General features: G+C 38.7%; 3 protein-coding genes across 3 annotated transcripts; 2 read left to right on the forward strand and 1 right to left on the reverse strand.

Moving 5' to 3' along the window:
• Positions 1–2,110: 2,110 nt before the first annotated feature.
• On the forward strand, positions 2,111–22,463 carry LOC108098270. Its single transcript, XM_017201073.2, is given in 7 exon segments — positions 2,111–2,756; positions 5,634–6,196; positions 13,311–13,519; positions 14,550–14,685; positions 18,594–18,856; positions 21,014–21,158; positions 21,497–22,463. Coding segments are annotated over 6 exon segments (1,236 nt in total). The 5' UTR covers positions 2,111–2,756; positions 5,634–6,120; the 3' UTR covers positions 21,904–22,463.
• Positions 10,617–11,108, reverse strand: LOC108098273. Its single transcript, XM_017201075.1, has 3 exons — positions 11,066–11,108; positions 10,860–11,012; positions 10,617–10,806 (listed from the first exon to the last, which is right to left on the reverse strand). The coding sequence occupies exons 1-3, from the start codon at positions 11,094–11,096 to the stop codon at positions 10,712–10,714; spliced, it is 279 nt and encodes a 92-aa protein (XP_017056564.1). The 5' UTR covers positions 11,097–11,108; the 3' UTR covers positions 10,617–10,711.
• Positions 13,740–14,435, forward strand: LOC108098271 (nucleophosmin). The gene has a single exon (XM_017201074.2). The coding sequence runs from the start codon at positions 13,811–13,813 to the stop codon at positions 14,246–14,248; it is 438 nt and encodes a 145-aa protein (XP_017056563.1). The 5' UTR covers positions 13,740–13,810; the 3' UTR covers positions 14,249–14,435.
• Positions 22,464–22,790: the final 327 nt, after the last annotated feature.

A 22,790-nucleotide genomic window follows, 5' to 3' on the forward strand; every position in this document is an offset into this window, starting at 1 on the left:
TATGTGATTTGAGGACTTAGTGACACTCATTAAAAAATGTGATTGCTTTATAAAAAATATTATAAAGCCATCTAAATGTGTACCCAATAAAGGGAAGATAACATGTATCATTTAATTTGAAATGGACTCTCATATGGACAAACATTTTTTGAAACTTCTGGATCATTTCTTAAACAGCGTTTAAAAAATATTTGGCTTGTTTATTTATATACCTAATATACCCTATAACTGAGAACTCCAGAGTATAAAAACAACTTGAAACAAAGCAAGTTGCAGAAAAAGTTGACGCAATCAGTAACAGTATTTCTATCTCTTCTTATCTTTGAATGTCTCTATGCCACCATCACTTTTTTCCATCCATTCGAGAAAAGGAAGCAAAATTAGTTGGCTGCAACCTGCAAAAGAAAAGTTTTACGCTTAAGTAAAAGTGCAAATGCTTGCCATTCTTTTTCCGCCCATTCTCCGTCTCTTTCTCCAAGGGTCTCCCCATCTCTTTCCCCATTCATTGGCTATATCTGCGTGTCCCTCTCTCTTTGCTTTGCCTTTGGTGTTTCCGACGCCTTTCTTCGCGCAAATTGCGCACAAATTAGTTCAAGTTGAGGCGCATTTCAGCGTTATGACTGTCAATGAGCCGATGCCAGCAGATGCACTGAAAAAAATTTAAGATACAAGATTAAAAGATAAAAACATTGATAAAAATTCGAACTTGAATGAAAGTTTTTTGCTAGGAACTTAATAAATAATTTCTAAAACCTTTTAGCAAAGTATTTGGAAAATAAATTTTTTCTATTTTGATATTTGTTAATATTTTTTTTCCTCTGTGCCAAAGATAGGAGGAGAACTAGAACGAGTAGAACTCTTAGCTGCTGGCTCAACTTCAAATTGCCAGCGGGGCATGTGCAGCACAAAAAAGTTCGAGCCCCTCGAGCTAGGGTTACGATGGTCTAGAAAAGAAGTGGGAACGGGGTGGATGGGGAGTAGAAGATTCGGGATAGGGGTTTCGGTACATAGGATTGGGGAAAAACGCTCTACACCCGATTTGCTTGCTGGCATTGTGCCCCAGTCAGCAGTTTTTGTTTGGGCTAATGATGCGGAGGATGATGTCGATGTTATTGGTATTTTCTATTGATGCCTCACTGGGCCAGGATCTGTCTTCCGTCTCAAACTTCTCTGGCTTCGTCTTAGGCTACTCCTTGTTCTTCCACTTGTTTCTATTGTTTTCGTTGTTTACCAATGTTGTGTGCGTATCAAAGGAATTGCTGTTGATGCAGGCTCTGCGAGGACTTAACTAGGCATTTGACGAACAACATCTCCGGGTTTATTTGACGGAGTAAGTGGGAGAGCACTTAGTTAGAGGAGGTTATACTAATTTGTATGTTTTATGATACTGTGTTTATATTTCTGAATTTTTATTTAAAGGATAAATTAATCGAAGTTAAACTTAGCATTGATAGGCATTTTGCATAGTGCGTTTGACTATTGAGAGGGAAGGTTTTTATATTAGTACTCAAAAATAATCTTATAATAATATAACATATATTTCAATAAAAAGGATTTGTAGACATCCCCTCGTTTTAATTAATTTTTAGATCAACAATTATTTGAATTTTTTTTAGCCTGCATAAAATTATAACTCTGTTATCCTGCTGTTCATTTTGTAAGCAGAATAATTTTCCCCTTATTTTTGCTTCGCACGAAGGAAAATCTTCCTCTGCATTAGAATGTTAACTAGTTTAACATAACTGTTGAGATACATCTGTGGAATTTGGAATTGAAACAAACAAATCACGAACACCAAACACGAGCTCTCTCCCATGCTTTCTCTTACTTTCTCTCAGAGAATATAGAGAGCTCTCTCGCTGTGTTTCTCTCGTGATTTCGCAACCTTAGACAATGCGAACTAGTTTGTGCGTTTTGCTCGAAAATTTTCGTGTTTGGCTCGCCTTTTATCCTGATATCCGGTCGTCGTTTTTCGAGTTCGTGAATTGGCTCGTGTGTGTGTGTTGTTGTTGGTTTTTTTGGTTGTGCGGGGGTGTGCGTGCTGGGCGCCAAGTAAAAACCAGGTAATAAGGAGAGCAAAGCTTTTAGTCTTGGTCGGTTATTGGTGCTGTGTGGTTGGCGAAGGCGACACAAGTCCGTGTGCGGCAAATTCTCGATTCTCGATTCTCCGTTCTCGATTTTTCCACTCCAAATTTGCTCCAGTCCCGAGTCCTGAAAATCGCGATAGAACCGAGGACATTCGTGCGTAAGCGCGAGTGTATGCGAGTGTTTCATTTGCGAGAGTTTGTGATTGTGTTTGTGCGGAGCAGCTGCAGTGTGAAAATAAAATTATGAATAAAATGTAACCCACGAAAAAAAAAAAAAAACAAACAAACACAAAATATACTGCACCTGTGCGGAAGGGAAAACTAATTTCCCCCAGTTGGATTCTCCGAATTCATTTTCATCAGGCAGCAGCGCTTCCCCTTTTCCCCAAACTTCGTTTGACAAATTAAAATGCATAAATTATGAATGAAAGTACCGTTACGTGCGTGACAACCAATCATTTGTTATTATTATGCACGTGGGCCAGCCAAACAAAAACAGTGTGAGAGCAAAAGCTAAACTTGGCTAAAACACCGCCACCACCCCAAAAATTTCCACCCACTGAGCTCTCAGCCGGTGCGGGAGACATTCTTTAAAGTTCTTTGCAAAAAAATAGAGCAAAACAAAATACAAAGAAAAGGCATCGTCAGCAGTGGAAATAGCAGCAATAAGTGAGTATTATGCGACATACAATTTTCCTCATATTTCTCTAGGGATTTTCCTCACCGAAAGCGAGGGAAACTCACTCACATACACCTACAAATTGTAACTTAAAGTTTTATTAACTTGGCGCGGACCTTGGGGCCAGTTCAATTTGTGCACACGCCTCAGGTGTCAACATAAATTATTATAATTATGAAATTCTATAGCCGGATACGGCAAAACAGCAATATACAATAAACAAGAAACAGCAAAGGACATAATAATGTATAACCACCTAAAGTTTTTGTTAGGTTGTAAAGCATATCCAGCCCAGTTGGGGGCACTTATGGTAAAAATGAACAGGTCCATTACATTTTAAGCTATAATTAAACTATAATTGGTAATAATTTGGTAATCACTTATTTTAACATTTTATAAGGTATTTTTTTTTTTAATATGTTGTATTTTTTCATAAAAAGCGAGGTAATTCAAAAAATCCATGACTGTTTTTTAAGATTGAACCACACTCAAGACTTCATGGCCCTTATTATTTTCACCGCAAGCGTGTGGACACCTCCATTTGGCGTCGCATATCTATGAAATTCCCGTACAATGCCAATTAATTTGACTCGCTGAGCTGGGACATCCTCTTGCCCGGCTTTGAGTTATGGCCTTTCATTAGTCTCATTTAGTATAAGGCGAGTCGGAGGGGATGTCCTCCAAGAAGGGAGATATGTCCTACCAGCAAGCCGTTAAATTCCCAAACTCGCAAGGAGGTCAGTTCCACGGCTCGTTGGCCTTTATGGCCATATCAATTGACACTTAAAACTCAAACATCGATATAAATATAAAGTATCCGGTTCCCGTTATTAAGCGAAACATATTTTGAAGTTTTCCGGAGGCGCATTTTTAAATTTATGTCAATGGTTCGAGTTTCAATGATTGCGGTTATAGGAATTACTTTTATTATTTATTATCAAGAATTATGTCTTGTGGCATTTCTGCAAAATACTTTGTATGCCTGTAAAATGTTATTTATTTGTGAAAAATAATATAGCAAAGACTTTATTTTGCATGAGAAGATTGTAATTTGATTTTGATCGAATCTTTACATTTAAATCTCATACAATGGTAAAGCAATAAGATTAAAAAAGATTACAGTGTTTAAAATACAAAATAAAAGCTTACACAAAATTCAATATTTTATTTAGAATTTCTCTTGGAATTTTCACAAATTTTAGGAAACTTTTAATATTTTCCTGCCCTCATTCTCGAGTTACTCACCAATCTCTAAGCTTAAATTTTAAAGCCACATTCTGGCTCAAAGCACTAACATCAAGGGCTGTTCAAGGCCCCCCGAACACGCACACACAAAAGCACAGCACCCACAATGGTTACACACACACTCACGCAGAGGGCAATGCCAGTCATTCAGTCAGTCAGTCAGTCAGTGAGGCATTTCTCGTATGGCCATTCAGTCAATTCTTCATTCGGCATTCAGAGGGCTCTCATAGAAGGCGCTTAAGCCCCTTTTTCACCCATCTCAGCCCCCAAAAAGTGTGTGCTCTCTGTATGTGGGTGTTGCAACAAGCCATTGGACATGGCCTTAGAGGCAAATCTCTTTAAAGCGTTGGGCAAAAACAAGTTTTAAAACGGGCGGCGAAGAAAACTCAATTTAAGAGGCAAATTCTAGGCGAAAAGATTTCCATGATGTGAGTGACCTGCGGTGTCTAAGTCCGCTCAGACCTTGTTCTCCGAATATTTGCATATTTAACAAGCCAGTGCCATGCTTGCCACATAATTAATTATGCAAAAGACTCGGCTCGGGAGCCAAACATCAAGTATACGCAGCGTGTGTGTGCCGAGGGTCCGACTCGACTATTTTGCATAAGCCACTCACCGTTCGACATGTGACTCAGTCGTTGTGTGCGTGGCTCTTAAAATAGATGACAACAAGGTGCTAAAATTATTCATGGCCTCTAATTACAAAACATGATTTTGGAAAACTTTCGGCCCAAAAGGCATTCACAGATTTTTCCCCCTAGTGCCTGGCTTTTCTGCTTTCCAGGAGTTTTTGGTTTTAATTGATTTTATGCAAATTTAATTCTGCCTGCCCGAGAACAATTACACAATCGCAGGAAGTACAATGCTATTGTTAATTTATGCCTTTGCTCAATGATTTTTGAGCCTGAGCTGTCGGTTCTTCCTCAGGGCTTTCAGTTCGGAGAGCATTTAATTCATATTAACAGTTATTGGCCATAAATTGTATGATTAATTCATTTGGTTTCTTGTATCTGTAATTTGACTATTTCAAGTGATTGTCCTTGTTGGCTTCAGGACAGTCGCAATTGGAAATTCCCAAACACTGGGACAGCAGGGGGAATCACCAACGGTTTTCTCCAAAATTCAATATAATATTCATGGCATTCTGTAAATTTTAGGTTGAGACAAAGACAATAACCTTTTTGTGAACTACGCTTTGATGCTTTCTAATTTTCAAAGCCGCAAAAAGGTTATAAAATAATTAACTTTAAATTAAGCAATGACATTACTTCGTGCAACTTGGCCAGAAAGTTATTTATATTTAACCTATTAAGCAGATCAGAGAAAGGTAATTGCCTCCCAAAGGTCAACAACATTAAAAAAGGTATTTAAATAGCTTCAGCCATAAATAAGATCATACTGTCAGGAAACCAGAAATAGATACCGGACACATTAATAGCCCACCAAAAAATCAAACAAGAGAAATAACAAATGACTTTTCCTGTTACAAGAATAGAATGAATTACGCAAATCAAACATTTAGACAAATGATTAAATAACAACAGAAAAACTTAATTGGATGGCAAATCTAAGCTGTAACTAATATAAATATTAAATATTTCATTATTTTCTTCCATTTACAGATTGTCTCCGGAAAGTTTTGCTGATGCTTCAATTAAATTCAGTGCGTTAGCAGAAACAGAAAAAATAACAAAACAGGAAACTAAACCGACATAGGAAGCGAAACTGGGGAGACAAATACAAATAGTGGCAGGATATAACATGTAAATGTGACTGCCCATAGAAGTCTCTATGTGGACAAATGCTTAATAGGAAAAGCAAATAGCAACGAGCTCATGGAAAATAAATATAAATAAGCCAACGACAACGACAAGCCGAGCAACAAAAAAAGCATTTCGTTGACGCTTTCCCTCGTTGGCGGTCAAGGAAAATTTATTGCATTGCACAAATGAGACGAGGAGAAAACGCAAACGAAGCAAAAGCAAACATAGAAAAGCGCGAGCATGGACAAGAAAAATAACCGAAAATTCCGAAACAAATTGAAAAATTAAAGTTTGAGCAGAAAAAACTAGCACGAAGGAAAATATATAGAACGAAAGGACACGCAGCATGGATCCCCCAATATACAAACGATATTCCCTCGCTTCTGGCATCCTCTCATTTTTGTTGCTCCAACTTTGCTACGGTAAGAAGAAGATTTTAAACTTTTCATTAACCCCATAAACAAACTTTTTGCGCCTCCAAATGTAATTCATACGCAATGTGTTTCCTCTGCGAGATAAGTTATTTAAAATTCATTTAATAATCGATAGACGAAAGCCCTTCGAGACTTCGTTAAGTTGAGAAAGTCAGAAGCAAAGTCAAGGCTGTCAGGCCGCCGGGATAAATCTCTTCAGGAAATCCCTTCTAACCCAAGACTTTGCCAAGCATTAATAAACAGCAAGTTTTCCGTTGCCACCCTGCCTGTTATTTATTTTTAATTAGGTTCAACAAACTGCTGAGCAAAAACTAAACAAAATTAACTGACAAACAAGCGAAAGTCGCGGCAAACCGCAGTAAGGGCGAGTTAAAAAGAGATTCGTCAAGATTTCGATGAAGGTTGACTGAAAGTTTTAGATACTTCATTCAATGAGAATTCAGATAAGATAGATGTCTATTTTAAATTAAAAATGAGATATGTTTAATTATTAAAAAAAATATTTTTTTAAATTTTACACTGCATCGACAAAAAATCGCTCAAAATAAATTAACAACTACTAATTCTTTCTGATGGAGCAGAAAAATATTGGAAGTTTTTACTTAAACACCCGACATTCGATCAAATGATTTCCATTTTTCACAGCTAATGAAAACTACGCTTGGCTGAACCATAAATTCAATTCAATTATTTGCACATCTTTCATTATAGCCAACCACAATTAATATATTTTATTAATATTAATTTTTTGTGTGTGTGCGAAAACCTTCAACTTAATTAGCTTGATTACCAACGGGCGTAGGAAAAACATAAGAAGAAAAAAAAATAGAAGAAACCAGCGAAACTTTCCTGCACCCGCATTTAATTAAATAAATAAACATGCTCAAGTTTTTTGCCATTTCCGTTTCCGTTTCCTTTTGCGGCAGAGTTGTCAAAGCAAAAAAGTTTCTGTGGCAGATCTGTGTTTACTATTTAACTTAGCTTCCCTTCCACGCTCAATTGCGACAGCGGAGCAAAATAATAATGACTGACAAATACAATTTCTGTCTAGACAAACGGGGCAACCGAAATGATTATTATTTGCTGGCACTTAGCCGGCTAGGGTTCGAGCGAGCGTTGCCTGAATTATAGATAGAAATCTTATTTTCCTATTATGAGGTCACGTACGCATGCCGCATAGAGGGGAAAAATTCTGGCAGCGAGCAACAAATAATGAAATTAAGTTAACGTGGCGCACACTTCTGGCCAAATTGTAACTAACAAAGACCGAGCACACCGATGTCCAAGGGAAGTTCACATTTATTGGCAGCACATGAAACTAATGTTGAGCGACACGCACTCTCCCCCAGTTCTCGATTTCCCCCTTTATTCGGTTAATGAAACTTCTCGGAGACGCCGGGCACTTGAGGTCCCTTCGAGTAGAGTTTATTAAAGATTCGGCTCTGTTTGCTCAGGCATCATAAATACCTATAAGCATTATTAAGTGCCTATTCTAGCGATTAGGCGGGGTTAAAGTGTTCTTGAAGGGCAGATGCTGGGAGGTGCTAACAGATTGTCGGCTTTTCTGATGACTTAGTGGCCAATCACATGAATAGTAAATAAATCAATGTTATCACCTTTACCTTTGCTTTTTGGGTTTGAAGCGATTCTTCGTACATTTATTTGTATTTATTTATGGTTTTTCTGTTGTTTAAGTTTTACAAAATGTAATTGTTTTAATCCTAATTAAATTGATTGGCTTTGCAATGAACATTTGGTAAGTGGATAGGAGAAATTTGGGCACTCATGCAGTGACGCCTTTGACATTATTTCGCTTGCAAGGTGAAGTAAGTTTTAATTATATTATAACAGCTGTGTGTCTGTGTCGAGTAATTTAATTGATTTTCTAATTAAAGAAAATAATGTGCATTATGCATGTCTCTTTGATGACGACTAAGCTTGCCCTGATTAATTTGATGTATTAGTCATTTCGGTTTGATGGCTAACACAATTTGAGGTAATTATAGCAAATAACAGGAGACAGGCGTAAAATTAATGGCACTGTTGACATATATTGAACGATTAAATTTTGTAAGCCATATCATAAAAGCCTTTTGCGCTTATTGTTCAGCAGATTGCCTTACATAAATATTGTCATAGAATTCGTGCAAGTCGAATCGATATCAAAACTTTTGACTTTATGTGCTCGGCGATTAACCATCTAACAAGAAACAGACTCAATGGGATCGGATCGATTGTTGCCAAGTTTTTTGCAGCTCTCATCTTGCCTTATACTTTATGCCATATTTTTTGTTTTCCTCTCCTTTTCTTTTTGCGAAATATGCAAATGAAAGTGCGCCTGCAATGCAGCAAAAACTGAACTGAGCTGAGCTGACAACTGGGAGCTGTTGGCTTTGGTGGCCAGAAGGGGTTAAAGGGGGCGTTTGGGCGGCACAGGGGGAGTGGCAGACGTGCTCCCGTTTTCCGACTGCAATGACAACGACCAGGACAACGGGGATGCACTAGTCGACAATGGAGAATGCGAGTGCAAAAGTGCAACGAAGACTTCAATACTCTGAAAGAATTTAAACAAAAACATGATACAATAACAAAAACTTTAAGGAGGTGTGTTAGTTTTTTTGGCTTATAAATTTAATTTTCTTAGAAAACTTGTTCTCCATAAAATAACAAAAAAATCGCAAATAAAAACGGTTAAATATTTTTAAAATATTTTAAAAGTAGAGTCTAGTCACATTTAGGCATAATTTTTGCTAGGGTATCGAAGTAGGGCTCAGCCTGCAACTGAAATAAAGACGGGGACAGGACTCTAAGCCGGACAGAAAGCCAAAAGGACAGACGGGCCATCGAGAGGGCTGAGGAGGAGACCAACTTCCGCCTCTGATTGCAGATTAAGCACGTTCTAGGCGACTGCCTCGGAAGCGAAAGGGGTTCCTGTGGATCCGCCGGCGGTGCAGGCGGGGATTGATGCGTATTGATGCTGCTGGCGTCTGCGAAACATGGAAAAAACATCTTTATTTGCTCAAGGCTCCGCATCCGGTCCCACAACCCCTGAAAGCCCATGAGTAAGCTCTTCAACCGAGCCGCATCATAATTTCCATGTCTCCTCTGGGCTGTCTGGAAAAATTTGCATTGTAAGTGAAGCCTTGGCCGGACCGTAAATTCTTGGCTGCCAGCCTCTCCCACAACAATCCCCTTTTGTGCACCGTTTTTCCAATGAGTTTTCAATGGACTCTAATAAAATTAATTGCATTTTGCATTTGCCTGTCGAGCTTTATTGATAGAAGTGGAGAATCAAGGAGGCTGAACAAAGTTGAGATCATGTGACAGCCAGATTCGTATTCCAAATTGCAATTGTTCTGCCGAGAATTTTCCGGACTTGTTTGCCGGCCTATCGAGGGAAAAAGAGAGCCGAGATTAGGGCACAATGTTTGCAAAGTGAAACTAATCCGCTTGAGTGAGCTTTTACCATTGTATTTTAGCTGCTAAATGGGCTAAAAATGAATTCTCATGGATTTGTATATTTCTATTCTTGCTTAGAAATCTTCTAATGCCTTGAATATTTGTCAGAATAAAATGTGAATTTCATACCATGAAAATGATTTTTACGGAAAATTCGAAGATTTTACAATTGCAAAATGGAACTTAAATAATAAAAAATTGTTTGTCAAACAAAAATATTATAAAATATATTTTTCGGTTTTAATTGGTAAGCCAACCTCTTGAAATTTAATAACTGAACCAGATCAATAGCTTCGTTAGTTCTCTTTAAAATTTGAGTTACCTTGAAAACTTGGAGTATTTATTAGTTGTGGAAGCCACCCTTCGCACATTATTTCGATGGCTTTGGACATTGTTCACCCCATGAAAAAGCCATAATGATATGCAAAGCTAAACTTTACTCAGTAAACTTCTGCACTTGACACTCATCCCAATCCCCCTTCCCTTCCCTCAACATTGAATTAGATTTCGAGCACAACTAAACCCCAAAAAGAAACTCATTTTGGGCAATGGAGGCGACCAACTTTCGTCTGCGGTTGACATTTGTTGTCCTCGGGCGGCAAATGAAATCATTTAAAAATCAACAATAATTAAGTAGCAAACTTTTGTCTGTGGCGGTAGCTCTGCAATTCGTTTTTAGGTGAACCGAAGGAAGTGCTGAGTGATCCCCTTTCGACCATAACTATGACGTTTACACGACATCAAATGGAAAAGTTTCCGGCTCTGCCAAGCGCTCTGTTCTTCCATGGCTTTCTGGCATTGGCTCTTCTTAATTAAGCTCAGGTTAAATGACAAAACTTTCCAATTTCTGTCTTATTAATTAGCTGCCTGGAGGGGAATGGGGTTCAATTTTCGGCAGCTTCAATTGCGCACTTCAAATTTGAAGGGAATTAAATATAACAGTCTGTTATACAAAAACATTTCAAATATTTAATTTACTAAACAAAATAATTTTGCAATAACAATTATATAAAGTTTTTTTTACATTTATGAGTGTACTTATTATTAAACGGATTCAAAAGTTATTCCTGACAGTATTTGACTGTAGAAGCACTGTTTTTTCTCTTCCGGACAATATCCTTTTATATATTCTTTAAGGGCTGTAAAAATTGTTCGTAATATTTTTTTAGTTTCAGTATTTGTTTTAACTTACGTGGTCTGCCATCATTATCAATAAATCGTTTATGTATGTCGAATAGACATTTGCTGTACAGTGTAAAACCGCAATCTTCTAGCAATACGCAAATGGGTTCATGTTCAAAATTGCAGGGTTCATCGGCACTCCAAGCAATTTGGCAAATGACAGCTACAAAACTAAGAAATGTAATACATTTTTAATTAAAAAACCAAGAAGCTAACCAATCTGGAGAAGAACAAGCCAGGTCTTCATTGGGAATTCATTGCAAGAGAAAAAGCTAGCTTAGCCTTTGAACACTTTCAATTTGTCACAGATTATTTACCGGAAAATTTCCTTAAGTCACGGGGTTTTATGAACATTTATTTTTTAGTTTTAATAAAATGCTTTCTCGGCCAAGATTAAACTGGTAAGGAAATGCTTATTTCTGTTCCTGGTACTTTACGTTAAAAAATCATTTAAGTCACTTGACGGACGCAGCTCCTTTGGAACTCCCGTGCCCCTGGGTTGTTTTCATAGTGGTTCCTTAAAAATTCTCTTGCTTCGTGAAGAAAAACGTACACAGAGGAGCTTTCCACTGGCGGCGGCCCTTTGTGCGGTGGAAACCTTTTGGCAAAACGCACTTTGTTTGTCTTCCGCCAACGAGGCAGGCAGCTGTACACAAACTACTGGAGAGTGCAAAATGCTAAATTATACTTAAGTCGCACACACAGGCGAAATACTTTCCACAAAGTGTCCGCCAAAGCGGAGCCACGCACCGGCCGGAAAAAAAGGAACTCAAACGACGCCGCCGCTGCAAAGCGGAAATGCACTCAAAGGAGCAAAGCCCAGAGTGGGCGTGGCCCTACGCCTACTTCCTGGTATCCGAACACACACACCCACTTGCCACAACCTCTGGAACACCAAGAACACCGCCATCAACCTCGTCATCGGCTTCAATGGCGGCGGCTCCTCTTTTTTTAGCCTTTGTGCATTGTGCTTTCTATTTGTTTGATGGTTGGTTTGTTTGTCGCTTCGTTGGCGGACTGGTTGAACGACCACAAAAAAGCAGGAAGCCAAGGATTCTGGCAGGACTCGAATCAACAAATACCCTGAATGGCTGGGAATAAGAAAACAGAAAGTCAAGTCCTTACAACAAGAAAATTTTGAACGCTGAGAAACTGATTTTGTTGTGATTCAACTGTTTCAACTGATTTAAATGTATTTAAACATATTATAATTTCACCATGTTTTTAAGGTTAATATTTTTATTGTCAGCTAGGAAACGCGTTTAATAAGCTTTTATAATAATGTTGAAGTCTATCAATATGATGGTCGTACGCATTAAATTCCAAAACCAAAACCAAACCCACGTCAAAATACCTTAAAAGCCTCTTCCTTTTTGGTAATGTAATTCTGAACTTATTTTTAGGCAGACATTCCTTATGTCTTCCCTGTCGGCAACAATAGTATTTTTAAACATTATTGCTTTGTTATTTGTGAACTTGGCCGAAAATAAACCCTGAAAGCTGTTGACGGACTTAATGATCGAGTGAGGGATTTGTTTGTTAATCTATTTTTGACTTGACAGCGAGGATATACCTTTGCCTTTGATTTGATTGGATTTTAACAAGCCGTTGACACTCGGATATAATTGTATAAGCTGGTCGGAAATTATATTACTGGTTGCGTTGACTTAATAAAGGGCTTTGTTTAATTTACCTTTATGTCCCCATTGTGTGACGCAAAACATGCTAATCACGAATGAGGAAGCTTTAGTTGTTCAATTACTGGTGTGTTCCTATGACAGGTACTTGTGTTTTCTGCGGGGATTATCATAAAGAAAATTACAATTGGCTTGTAGGTAAATTTTAGATCAGACAGAAATTCTATTGCCAAAATTATACACAATCGGAACTACTTTAGCAGGAAATTCCGCTCCTTCCTCACGGATTGGCCCACATTCCAGCTGCTCATTTGGGCCCTGCAATATTAATTTCATATCTCGATTTGCGTGACCCAAATTGCCCTACCAGTTGTAAACGGGCCTACACACAGTTCGCCGTCTTTGTCTTGGGCTGTTAAATAAGTTGGCAACTTTTCATTTTACTGCAGCATTGTCTCGAGTACTGAGTTATATCGCCGGGTCCCGAGAGGTTTTCCACTGCCATCACCCAGGCGGCATCTTGGCCCGGGAAAGGACTTTCCAACCAGGACACGTTGCTCAAGTTAGCCGCATTCACTTTCCCTCCCAGCTAACCATTGTGTTGGCAAAACAAAAGCGCATTGTTCTAGTTAGCAGGACGAGGGCGGCTGAAGCGACTCTCCTTCGATTTCCTTGACTTTTATGCACTTGCTGCTAGTTATTTATGTCCTGCCACTGGCATTGAAACCGCGAAAGCAGCTCAAACCTAAGGACCTATTAAAGTGGCTCACACCCCTGCCTGAATTTCTAGCGAATAACTATTTCCCACTGTTTTTGTTTTCCAGAATCCACGGAATGCCTAACAATGACGGAAATCAAAATCCCCAAGCACATTATGCGCCATGAGGACGCCATTCTCGGCTGCAAGTTCGATCTCGACGGGGAGTCACTCTACTCGGTGAAGTGGTACAAGGATGGCTTCGAGTTCTATCGCTACGTGCCCCGGGACATGCCACCGGGCCAGGTTTTTCCCTTGCCAGGGGTCGATGTTGAGGTGAGCAAATAAACAGACAAAATTAAACAAAAACCAAATACCAAAATATTATATCTCATATTTTCTTTAATATTATTATAAGGTGGATGTTGAGGTGAGCAAATAAACAGACAAAATTAAACAAAAACCAAATACCAAAATATTATATCTCATATTTTCTTTAATATTATTATAAGGAAAAGACACAACATGAAGTAAAAAATTCGCTTTGAAATCATTGTCAAAGCTAGAAAATTTGTAGTTTTTGAAAGATATTTATTTCGATAACATTTGTATTTGGCATAGTTAATAATGAGCAATAGAAAATCAAAATTGTTGCGATCACTGGAGGATTCGGTGCAACCCATCGATCATGAGGATGTTGTACGGTTAATAGCCGACCAAATTCGTCAGCCCCTGATTGATCCTATTGAAAGGAATCAAGGCACTAAAACAGATTTGAGCATTCTGCATCTAGAGGATGCCATGAAGTTCAGGGATTCGATGCAGGGCTTCCAAGTTTCACCTACTGCCGAATCGCTAGATGAAGTGATGCCTGTCAAGAATGAGGATCTTGAGGAAATGCTTATAGCCCTTACCGAAGAAGATGAAGATGAGGATGAGGATGAGGAAGAGGATGAGGACGATGATAATATGAATGAGGATGATGTGAAAGACTCGGATTATGGCGATGGCAATATTGAACAAACAGAAAGCAATCAAAGCAATGATTCTATCTTTAAATCTTAGTTTCAAATGATGAGGATATCATATATGAAGCTTAAATGCATTTAAAATTTGAAGTTCAAGAATTTTATGCCTAGGTTTTCTGGAAAGATGTATAATCTAAGTGATTTTAACAGTTTTGATGGGTGTTTTCTATAATTAATAAAAAAAAACGACATTAATCAGTTTGATGGCATTAAAACAACCCAAATTTAAGAGTTTCAAGTGTTTTATAGAGTTTACAGTTTAAAACCAATTCCCATTTTTTTTCGGCCATTGTTTCTGTGTTCCTTGACCTTATTTTTGCTTCGCGTTTTTCTTGCAGTTGCAAAACTCAACGGACGTGGTTGTTGTCCTGCGCTCAGTTAGCCTTCAGTCAACTGGCCGATATCGCTGCGAAGTGTCCGGCGAGGCGCCTTCGTTTCAGACGGTTTCCGGTCACGAGGACATGATTGTTGTGGGTAAGTGAAAGTGGCTAGCAAAAAACATGCACACTAAAATCCTTCCGAACGAAAGTGTAGGAAAGAGAGGACACAGTATTGGGTGAAAGAGACGGATACATTTTGGGGGAATGAGAAAGCGAGAGCTTGGCGCAAGAAAAGCGGCAAGATTAATTGCAGAAAGCGGACTAAGCGACGAAAAGTAATCTGTTCGGAGCTGATACTGTCTCTCTCTAACGCAGCCCACTCTTTCTCTTTCCATCTCTCTCACTCCCTTTGGCACACTACGAAAATGTATAAAATATTTCACATTTATTTAGTTTATGCCCGGCATTGTTTCTCGCTGCGATTTACAAATTCTCGAGGAGAAAACCTGTGTGCCAAAAAAGCCAGCGGCCGCAGAGAGACAGAGATGGAGATAGAGTGGAAAAGGGAGAGGGACGATTTTGGGCCATCCTTTTCCTGGCCAACACTGGGTTCCAATGTGTGTGTTCTTTGTATTGTATTCCACTGGCAAATTGCCCATGTACGTGATGCAATTCTGTTGCTCACTTACAGCTCGGGATTTTTCCACAGCCCCAGACTCGTTCTCCCTCTCTTTCGCTCGCCATCTCCCCTCTCTTTCGTCCGGACTGCAACTTAATTTGAAATTTTTGCGCAATCCAACAAAACATGGCGCAAAAATATGACCGAACGCAATATGAAAAACGGCTGCGGAGGAAAACTTAGAATAAACGTGTTTAATAACAGCGGAAACGAGCAGAAAGCTGCGCTGAGGAGGATAAATAAAGCCTTAGTTTCAACAGGCACTTTAATATGAGCTTAAAGTGGATTTATATGATGATAGTTTCAACAAAAACTTTAATACGAGCTTAAAGTGGACTTTAAAAGTGAAATCCCATACGGGTTTTATTTCAATAAAATCAATTTGGTTTTATTTTAATATGAATTGTATATTGAATTTAGAATTGATAAATAAAATATCCTTTAAATTGTCACTGTTTTTTATAACTTTTTCGATTAGCTACAACATATCCTCAAAGAAGATAAGATGCGTAGAATATCCACACATCTGTGACCCAAATACAGAACTAGAAAGCCGCATTATGATGATTATGTTTATCAACGGCAGTAGTCGGCATAATTGTTTGACCCAGGCAAATTTCACCTTCATTTCCGTCCACTGAAATGTTGAGAGGGTTCCGGCAAGAGGCAATCAAAATTGGTATATCGCATAATTAGGCTAACTAAATATTTCCTCGAATGAGGGAAAGGAGGAGGGAGAAAAGTCCACCAATCAGAGCTTCCGTTTTTAGCTGGAAATTACTCAATTACGCTTAGACTTTAATGGGAAAATCGGAAGAGGAAAAATTCACGAGAGCGAAGAGGAAAATTCGCTCTTCAGTTCAAATGTAAGCGGATTAAATCAAAGGCATAATGACTATGACGATTTGCGGATCAATAAACCTAATGAATTTCTGAGCCGGAAAAGTGAAAAACTGGTTGCCATCAAAAGGCAAACGGATAAGTAAGCCAGAAAAAGTGATGATAAAACACAGATAAATAAAGAGATTCGCAACGTGCTGTATTTAAGTTGCTTTCTACAATTCTCAGTCAAATTGAGGAAATGTTAAAATGAATACATTAGCTTTAGAGCTAATGCTTTTGAAGTGCCAGATATAATTGAAAGCAATAACAGCTGGCGAAGGTATATTGACGTGGCCAAGTGTGTTTGACCCAGTTACTTAGATTAGACAACATAAACTGGGGAGTCGACATGTTTGATAATGGCAGTGTATGCGCGGAAATTGAAAATGTGGGTTTCCCCGCGTGGAAATGCGCGGGAAATGGGCGGAAAATACTGTCGTTTCGACGCAGTTGCATATGATGGCCGCATCCGGTCGGAAAAATGGGTTGAACTTAATCTCGCAGAGTTGCAGTTTGAAAAGCTATACAAAAATATAGTTTTAGCTGAAGAATCGCATTATTCCTGACAAATTTAACTTACTTAAATTTAAATAATATTAGTCTTGAAAATTTAACAGCCATCATCTACTTTATTATTTCTGATCAAAAAGTCTAGAAACCTGCCCCAAACTAAAAAAGTTAAGGTTCACTTTACTCAACACACAAAAAAGCGTTCGAAAAGTTTGGCAACTCGTTTCTTTTCAATCAATTGCGCCCCTTTGACCCTTTTGTAAAGATGTGTGGCCCAAAAAGCTATTAAGGTGAAAAATTGTTAGTTTATTTAGGCATCCGATTTACTTAGATATTTGTTTCAGTTGCTCAATTGAACCCATTGTTCACCAAAGACCGGGACAATGAAAACCCGAGGGAACGGACCACGAAAAACAAAATGGATCCATGTTGATCCCTTGTCTGAAAGCACTCGGAGGCAAACAAAGTCGGATAATAACGGCTATAGAATAAAAATGCCCAGCAATTACTACCAATTGATACTGGTACAGAACACAACAGAGAATGTAAGCCCTCAGTTCCTTAACTCAAACAACAAGGGAAAAATGCTGGACGCTTTGCCAAATATTAAAGGCGGAAAATCGTAAAGGAGTGCCGCAAAATATCAACAGCTTAATCAATGTCAGGGCAGCGTAAAAATAGTCGCTGAAAATAATAATTTATGCAGTTCAGTTCGGTTAAGCCGAACAATAAGACGAAGAAAGGATGAAGAAAAGAAAAGTTGGAGAGGGTGAAAAAGAAGGACAAAGCAAAATTTCTCGAAGGAAATGGGAATTTCTTCTGACCCTATTTTGGACACTTCCATAAATAACGTTACCTGACTTGGCACTTTTAAATGTAACAATTTATGCAGATAATATATACATCTAATATTAACATTTCCAATCAGAATAATTCTTTTTTGGCTTACGAGATGGCAACTGTATTAAAGTAATCATAATACAAATTAGGAATCTATTGCAAAATTTTACAAAAATTGTTTGTTTTTAGATCCTAAGAATGCTCACAGTGTATTCTCATAAATTTTCTTTTTCCTTTCTGCTTTGTATTTGGAAAAGTCCTGGCGCAATTATTACCATTATTAAGAAGCGGATGGAAAAGTGTGGAAGAAATATTCTTTTGTGCGATAAACGTTGAAGTTTCCTTTCATATTCCTAAACTTTTCATCAGTGGGAAACTATCGATTATGTTTAATTGAAGTTTCGCTTTAGTTTTGTTCGATTTTCACAGCTTTTGACCCAATTGGCAGGCAGCCAGGTCGGCCAGCAGACATGGCTTTGCCCTCCAGCCCCTTTATTCCGCCCAATTGCCATCTGTCCAGCAGCTGGACTTCATGGCCACCACACACACAGTCCCCACAAAAGACAAATCAAATGCTACAACGTGCAAAAATAGCGCACCGAGGAGATGCTTTCGACATATCCGTATATTTATTATTTTCTGTTTTTGTTGGGTTTTAACTAAATTTGCATTGTTCTCTTTTTTGCTGATGGGAATCGATTTAATTGCCCAACTGATGGCTTACAAAAATTATTTGGCATCTCTTAATAGCCAGGGGGATAGAATTTGGCTGGGAACTAAAAACAAATTAACCATCAATCTTGTTTGGGGGAAACAACTTCATTTTTTGATATATGACAGAGCAATGATGGAATGGCCAAACAACTATTTCCTGGTTTTCTTTTGTTTAAAACAATTGGGTTATATCAAATTAAAATGAGTAAATTGGAGAATTTGATATCATTATTTTGTGCTTTTTACTGTTTTCATTGTAAAGAATCTGAAGCTTCCTCCAGTCGTTAAAAAAAAATGTCTTTATACTCATCGTTAAGAAAGTAACTTTAGTTAGTGACAACTCGCAAACCGATACTAAAACAGCTCCTATATGAGGACTGGCATCTCAATCGGGTTAAGCCCTAATCCGGTATCTCCGTTTACCTTTGTGTTTCCAGTAACTCCGAAGCACGGGCCACAAATCACGGGCGGACAGCCGCGGTACCAAATTGGCGACATGGTGCGCGTCAATTGCACCTCGGCGGCATCGAGGCCTGTTTGCCATCTCAGCTGGCTGATTAACGGGATGCACGCCAATCGCTCGCTGCTGCGACCTTATGAACCCCTCGTTGTGGGTCGCGAAGGGTTGGAGGTCGCCCGATTGGGCCTGGAGTTCCGGGTGCGCGGATGACATTTCAAGCACGGCGACATGAAGCTAAAGGTAAGTGAGGTCACAATCTCAAATGGTCCTTGAACAGCAAAATAAAAACCTGGTTGGATTTTGATTTTTATGAGGTGTATACCTTTTAACGAGTCAATAAAAACCCCATGTTATTTATACTGGGGCGTTTGATTGAAGTGTAGACATTTTGGAAGAGATTTTTATCCTTAAAAAGATGCACCATTTATAAAAAAATCATATGTCATTATTATAGGGTAAGATGGGGTAAAACCGCCGGTGGGTAAAACCGCCATTTGGATTTCAAATTCAAATGAAGCGCCGAAACGATTAACCGTTGATAATGTAGATTCTGATTGATAATGCGCGGTTTTTGCAGTCGGTCGGAATACTGCAGCTTTGTCGTGAAAATTTCTATTGCGCCATTTTTGTTTCACTCGACGGCAGCAAAAAATTTTTGTTATCAACATTGCTCAATCAAGTGTAAATAAACGGCTTGAAAAAAAGAGGTAAGTGTCCGCTTATAGTAAGAACCTTGATACTGATGTACATACATCAAGTTAGCCAATATTTCCAAAATTGTACAAACTAAGTGACCTCGAAAAAAAATTGGCGTGTGGGGTAAAAACGCCGCGAAAAGGTATTGCTCAGAAGTTTTAATTTTTAAACTCTATAATATTTTACTTTTCTATAATATTGAAGCGGACACTTTGGAAATTCACTAGGCACTTAATAATTGTGAAATTGACTGTTGAAATTGTTAAATAAAAAGTTTTTGCAACATTTCAATGGATATAGTTTTTAAATAAAAAACTTCTGAATCCACATGTTGGAAATTTTGAAATTGAAGATTTTCTTCTATTCGGTATCAATATCTAAGATTTCAATATTTTATGATAATAATCTACTTGTTATTGACATTATTTGGGCACTTAACTACACTGAAACCAGAATGGCGTTTTTACCCCACTAGGTGGGGTAAAACCGCCGTTTTAAACTTTTCTTTGAACGATCACAATTGTTTTAAAATAAAAGCTACATAAAAACTTTCTAAATGAATTATGTAGCCAAGGGATTAAACTTTCAGAAATATGGGTTGGTTCATTGATCATTTTATAAATGATAGCTTGACATCGTCAAATATACATTTTTGGCGGTTTTACCCCATCTTACCCTACCTTATAATAAATGCTTTAAGAGTGATACCTAGCCACTATAAATAAATGGGGATAATATCTCCATTTTCTACGATTTTTCCGTAAAACATCTTTAATTTTTTATTAAAATTAAAAGATAACTTGCAAGTACTGAAACTCCGCCAAGGATTTCAGTAAGCTGATTATTGTTACCACGAAAGCCCATGAAAATTGATACATTCATTCATCCGATACACCATCTCATACATATTTGCCAGCGGACTGTTGCTCTGATTCAATTTGCGACAACATAACATGGCAGCTCATGTTGATTATTATCCATTCGGACCGGACCCAGTTGGCCAGCCACTCACCCGACGGCCATTCCCACTGAGCCGCTCCACTGAGCCACCCCACCAGCCAACCACCCAACCACCCGCACCACTGCGAGTGCAAATGTATGTTGAACAAGCCACAAAATTTCATGCGAACGCGGGCGGCAGTCGAAGTGCTCTTATGACATGGCCACTAAGGACATTGGGTTCGAGTGTAGTGTTCTCTTTCTTAAAATGTTTTATTGTGAAATGGTGGAAAAAAAAAATAGTTCACTGAACCATTAGTAAATCTTAGAATTAATTAAGTGTTAGGATATATTTTAATTTGTATTTTTTCTACTTGCAATAATTGCTCCTTCTTTGTTCAACCACTAACAATTTTTACCCGAAAAACATTGCGTTCAGCCCACTGTGCACCGACCTTTGGCCACCCTGTGGGTCACTGTCCGTTTGCATATGTGGTGACGCTGGTGGGTGTGCTGGTGTGCATATTTGTGTGGGTCCTGCGGAGATGTATGCGGGTCATTTTCGGGTTATTTGGCCGCACGGGGGGAGTTAATGAAAACATAAAACTTTTACTACGCCGTCAAGAGGATGGCCAATCCGTCGTTGTCCCCATTTCCCATTTCCCACAGCCCTCAACACACATTTATCAATGTACACAGATTTGATGAAAGTTCTCCCCGTTCTTCGTTCTTGCATTTTCCACGGCCATCATCCGACTGCAGTGTGTCGCCAAAATCTCATCCGTGTACTGGCAGAGCAACGAGGAGAGTGTGGAGAGTGACAAGCACCAAAGGATTCCGGTCCTGGAGTCGCGGGAGACGGTCAAGTCCCGCCAGTCCATGGACAAGGCCCAGTCCTCGCTCGAAGGTGAGTGATCATCAATCATCCAGCGGTTAGTTGGTCAACAACGGTTGTGCACTCGGAAAAAAAAACTAATGCAGATAATGAAAGAAGAAGGCAATTTCAAACAAAAGTCTAAATGTAATTTAAATGTTTTATAAATGTTTTAATTTAATATTTGTCAGATAAAAAAATATTTTTTAATTTCCATTATTTTACATTTGGATTAATAATAGATAATTATTGATTATTTTTTCCGAGTGCACCCGCAACAGTTGTGGCCACAAAAGTTTGCCCAACCATCCGCCCGCCTTCGATAACCAAACCCCTCCTGACCACTGACCCGTTTTGAATCCACAAACTAGACAAACAACTGAAGAAGAGCCGACGCCCTGCAGCGGCAACTTCGGCGGCTGCTGCGGCGGCAGCAGCAGCGGCAGCAGCCTCGTCCAGTGCAACGGCAACTGTGGCGCCATTTGGGGCGATCTGGGGCTCATCGGCGCCCTGGTCACGCATATTAGCTTCCAAATCAATTGCACGCATTTCCCTCTACGCGCTGCCAGTCTTAATAGCGTTTCTGTGTAGCTCTCGACCGGCAGTCGAGGGGAGTTGCTGTCAGAGGAACAATGGCAACCGTGGCAGCAGCAGCAGCAGCAGCAACAACAACAGCAACATCAGCAGCAGCAGCAGCAACATAAGCAGCGGCAACGCAAACGGGAGCCGCCTGTCGAGCCAATTAGGCTCCAAGGAGGCGACTGCTCGGCGTAGATAACAATTAACCAGCGAGCAAATGAACAGTCGTGGCATCAAAAGAGGCAGCTACACGGCCTAAAATCCCATTAGGCTCTTTGTAAATATTTCAAGTTTTTGTCACATCAAGTATACGCCGCGTGGGCGGCTCGCTTAACTAGTGTATGTACATATCCATATATTTACTGTATTTATATCACACATTTATTAGCAAAGCATTGAAATGTCGTTGTTCCTCTCTGGGCTTACTTTGCTTGTCGGTCTTAGGGAAAATGCTCAAAGTTGTTGGCTATGAAATTGCTAAGGGAAAATGAGAAAGAAAATAAACATTTTCAATAGTACGCATAACTGTATAGATAAATTAACTCAAGTAAGTAGCCAAAGCTGTAAATTTTAAGAGTTAATCTTAAGATATTTTAGTTCTAAGAAAACAACTGTAAAAGTTAAATCAATAGAGGAAAAACAAAAAATTAACGAGTTAGGAACTTGATTTTATTTCAAACCTAGCAAATAATCTAGCCAACAAAACCCTAGAATAAAATGTAATTCGTTCATGTTTAAATAAAATTAATATCAAACAAATTATTTCCGTATTTTTATATTACAATTTTTTAAAGCATCACCTCTTTAATTTGGTTTTAAAAACGAAAAAAATAGGTTTTTCATGACTATTTGTAATCTGTTAGTCGGAGTTAATAAGAACATAATTGACTCCAATTTCGACAGTGCGAAATGTGTTATAATTGGAATGACTAACACAATCCCTCCCCAAATATATCATTAGAATTATTTTTCGGCACTTAAATGTATGATGCACCCCCAAAACATATCTCTGTCGAGAAAATCTTTGTCTCTCTCTTGTGCGATGAACAAATTGTTAAATGTTACCTAGACTAAGACCATAACTAG

Source organism: Drosophila ficusphila, unplaced genomic scaffold (genome assembly GCF_018152265.1).
Source record: "Drosophila ficusphila isolate 14025-0441.05 unplaced genomic scaffold, ASM1815226v1 contig_797, whole genome shotgun sequence".
Classification (NCBI taxonomy): Eukaryota; Metazoa; Arthropoda; class Insecta; order Diptera; family Drosophilidae; genus Drosophila; species Drosophila ficusphila.

Excerpts from the sequence above, each read along its gene's own strand:
- LOC108098273 (XM_017201075.1), bottom strand. The coding sequence starts at position 11,096 with ATGAAGACCTGGCTTGTTCTTCTCCAGATTG. Across the intron at positions 11,013-11,065 it reads GCTTGTTCTTCTCCAGATTG|CTGTCATTTGCCAAATTGCT; the intron begins GTTAGCTTCTTG and ends TTAGTTTTGTAG. Across the intron at positions 10,807-10,859 it reads TGATAATGATGGCAGACCAC|CCCTTAAAGAATATATAAAA; the intron begins GTAAGTTAAAAC and ends CAATTTTTACAG.
- LOC108098271 (XM_017201074.2), top strand. The coding sequence starts at position 13,811 with ATGAGCAATAGAAAATCAAAATTGTTGCGATCACTGGAGGATTCGGTG.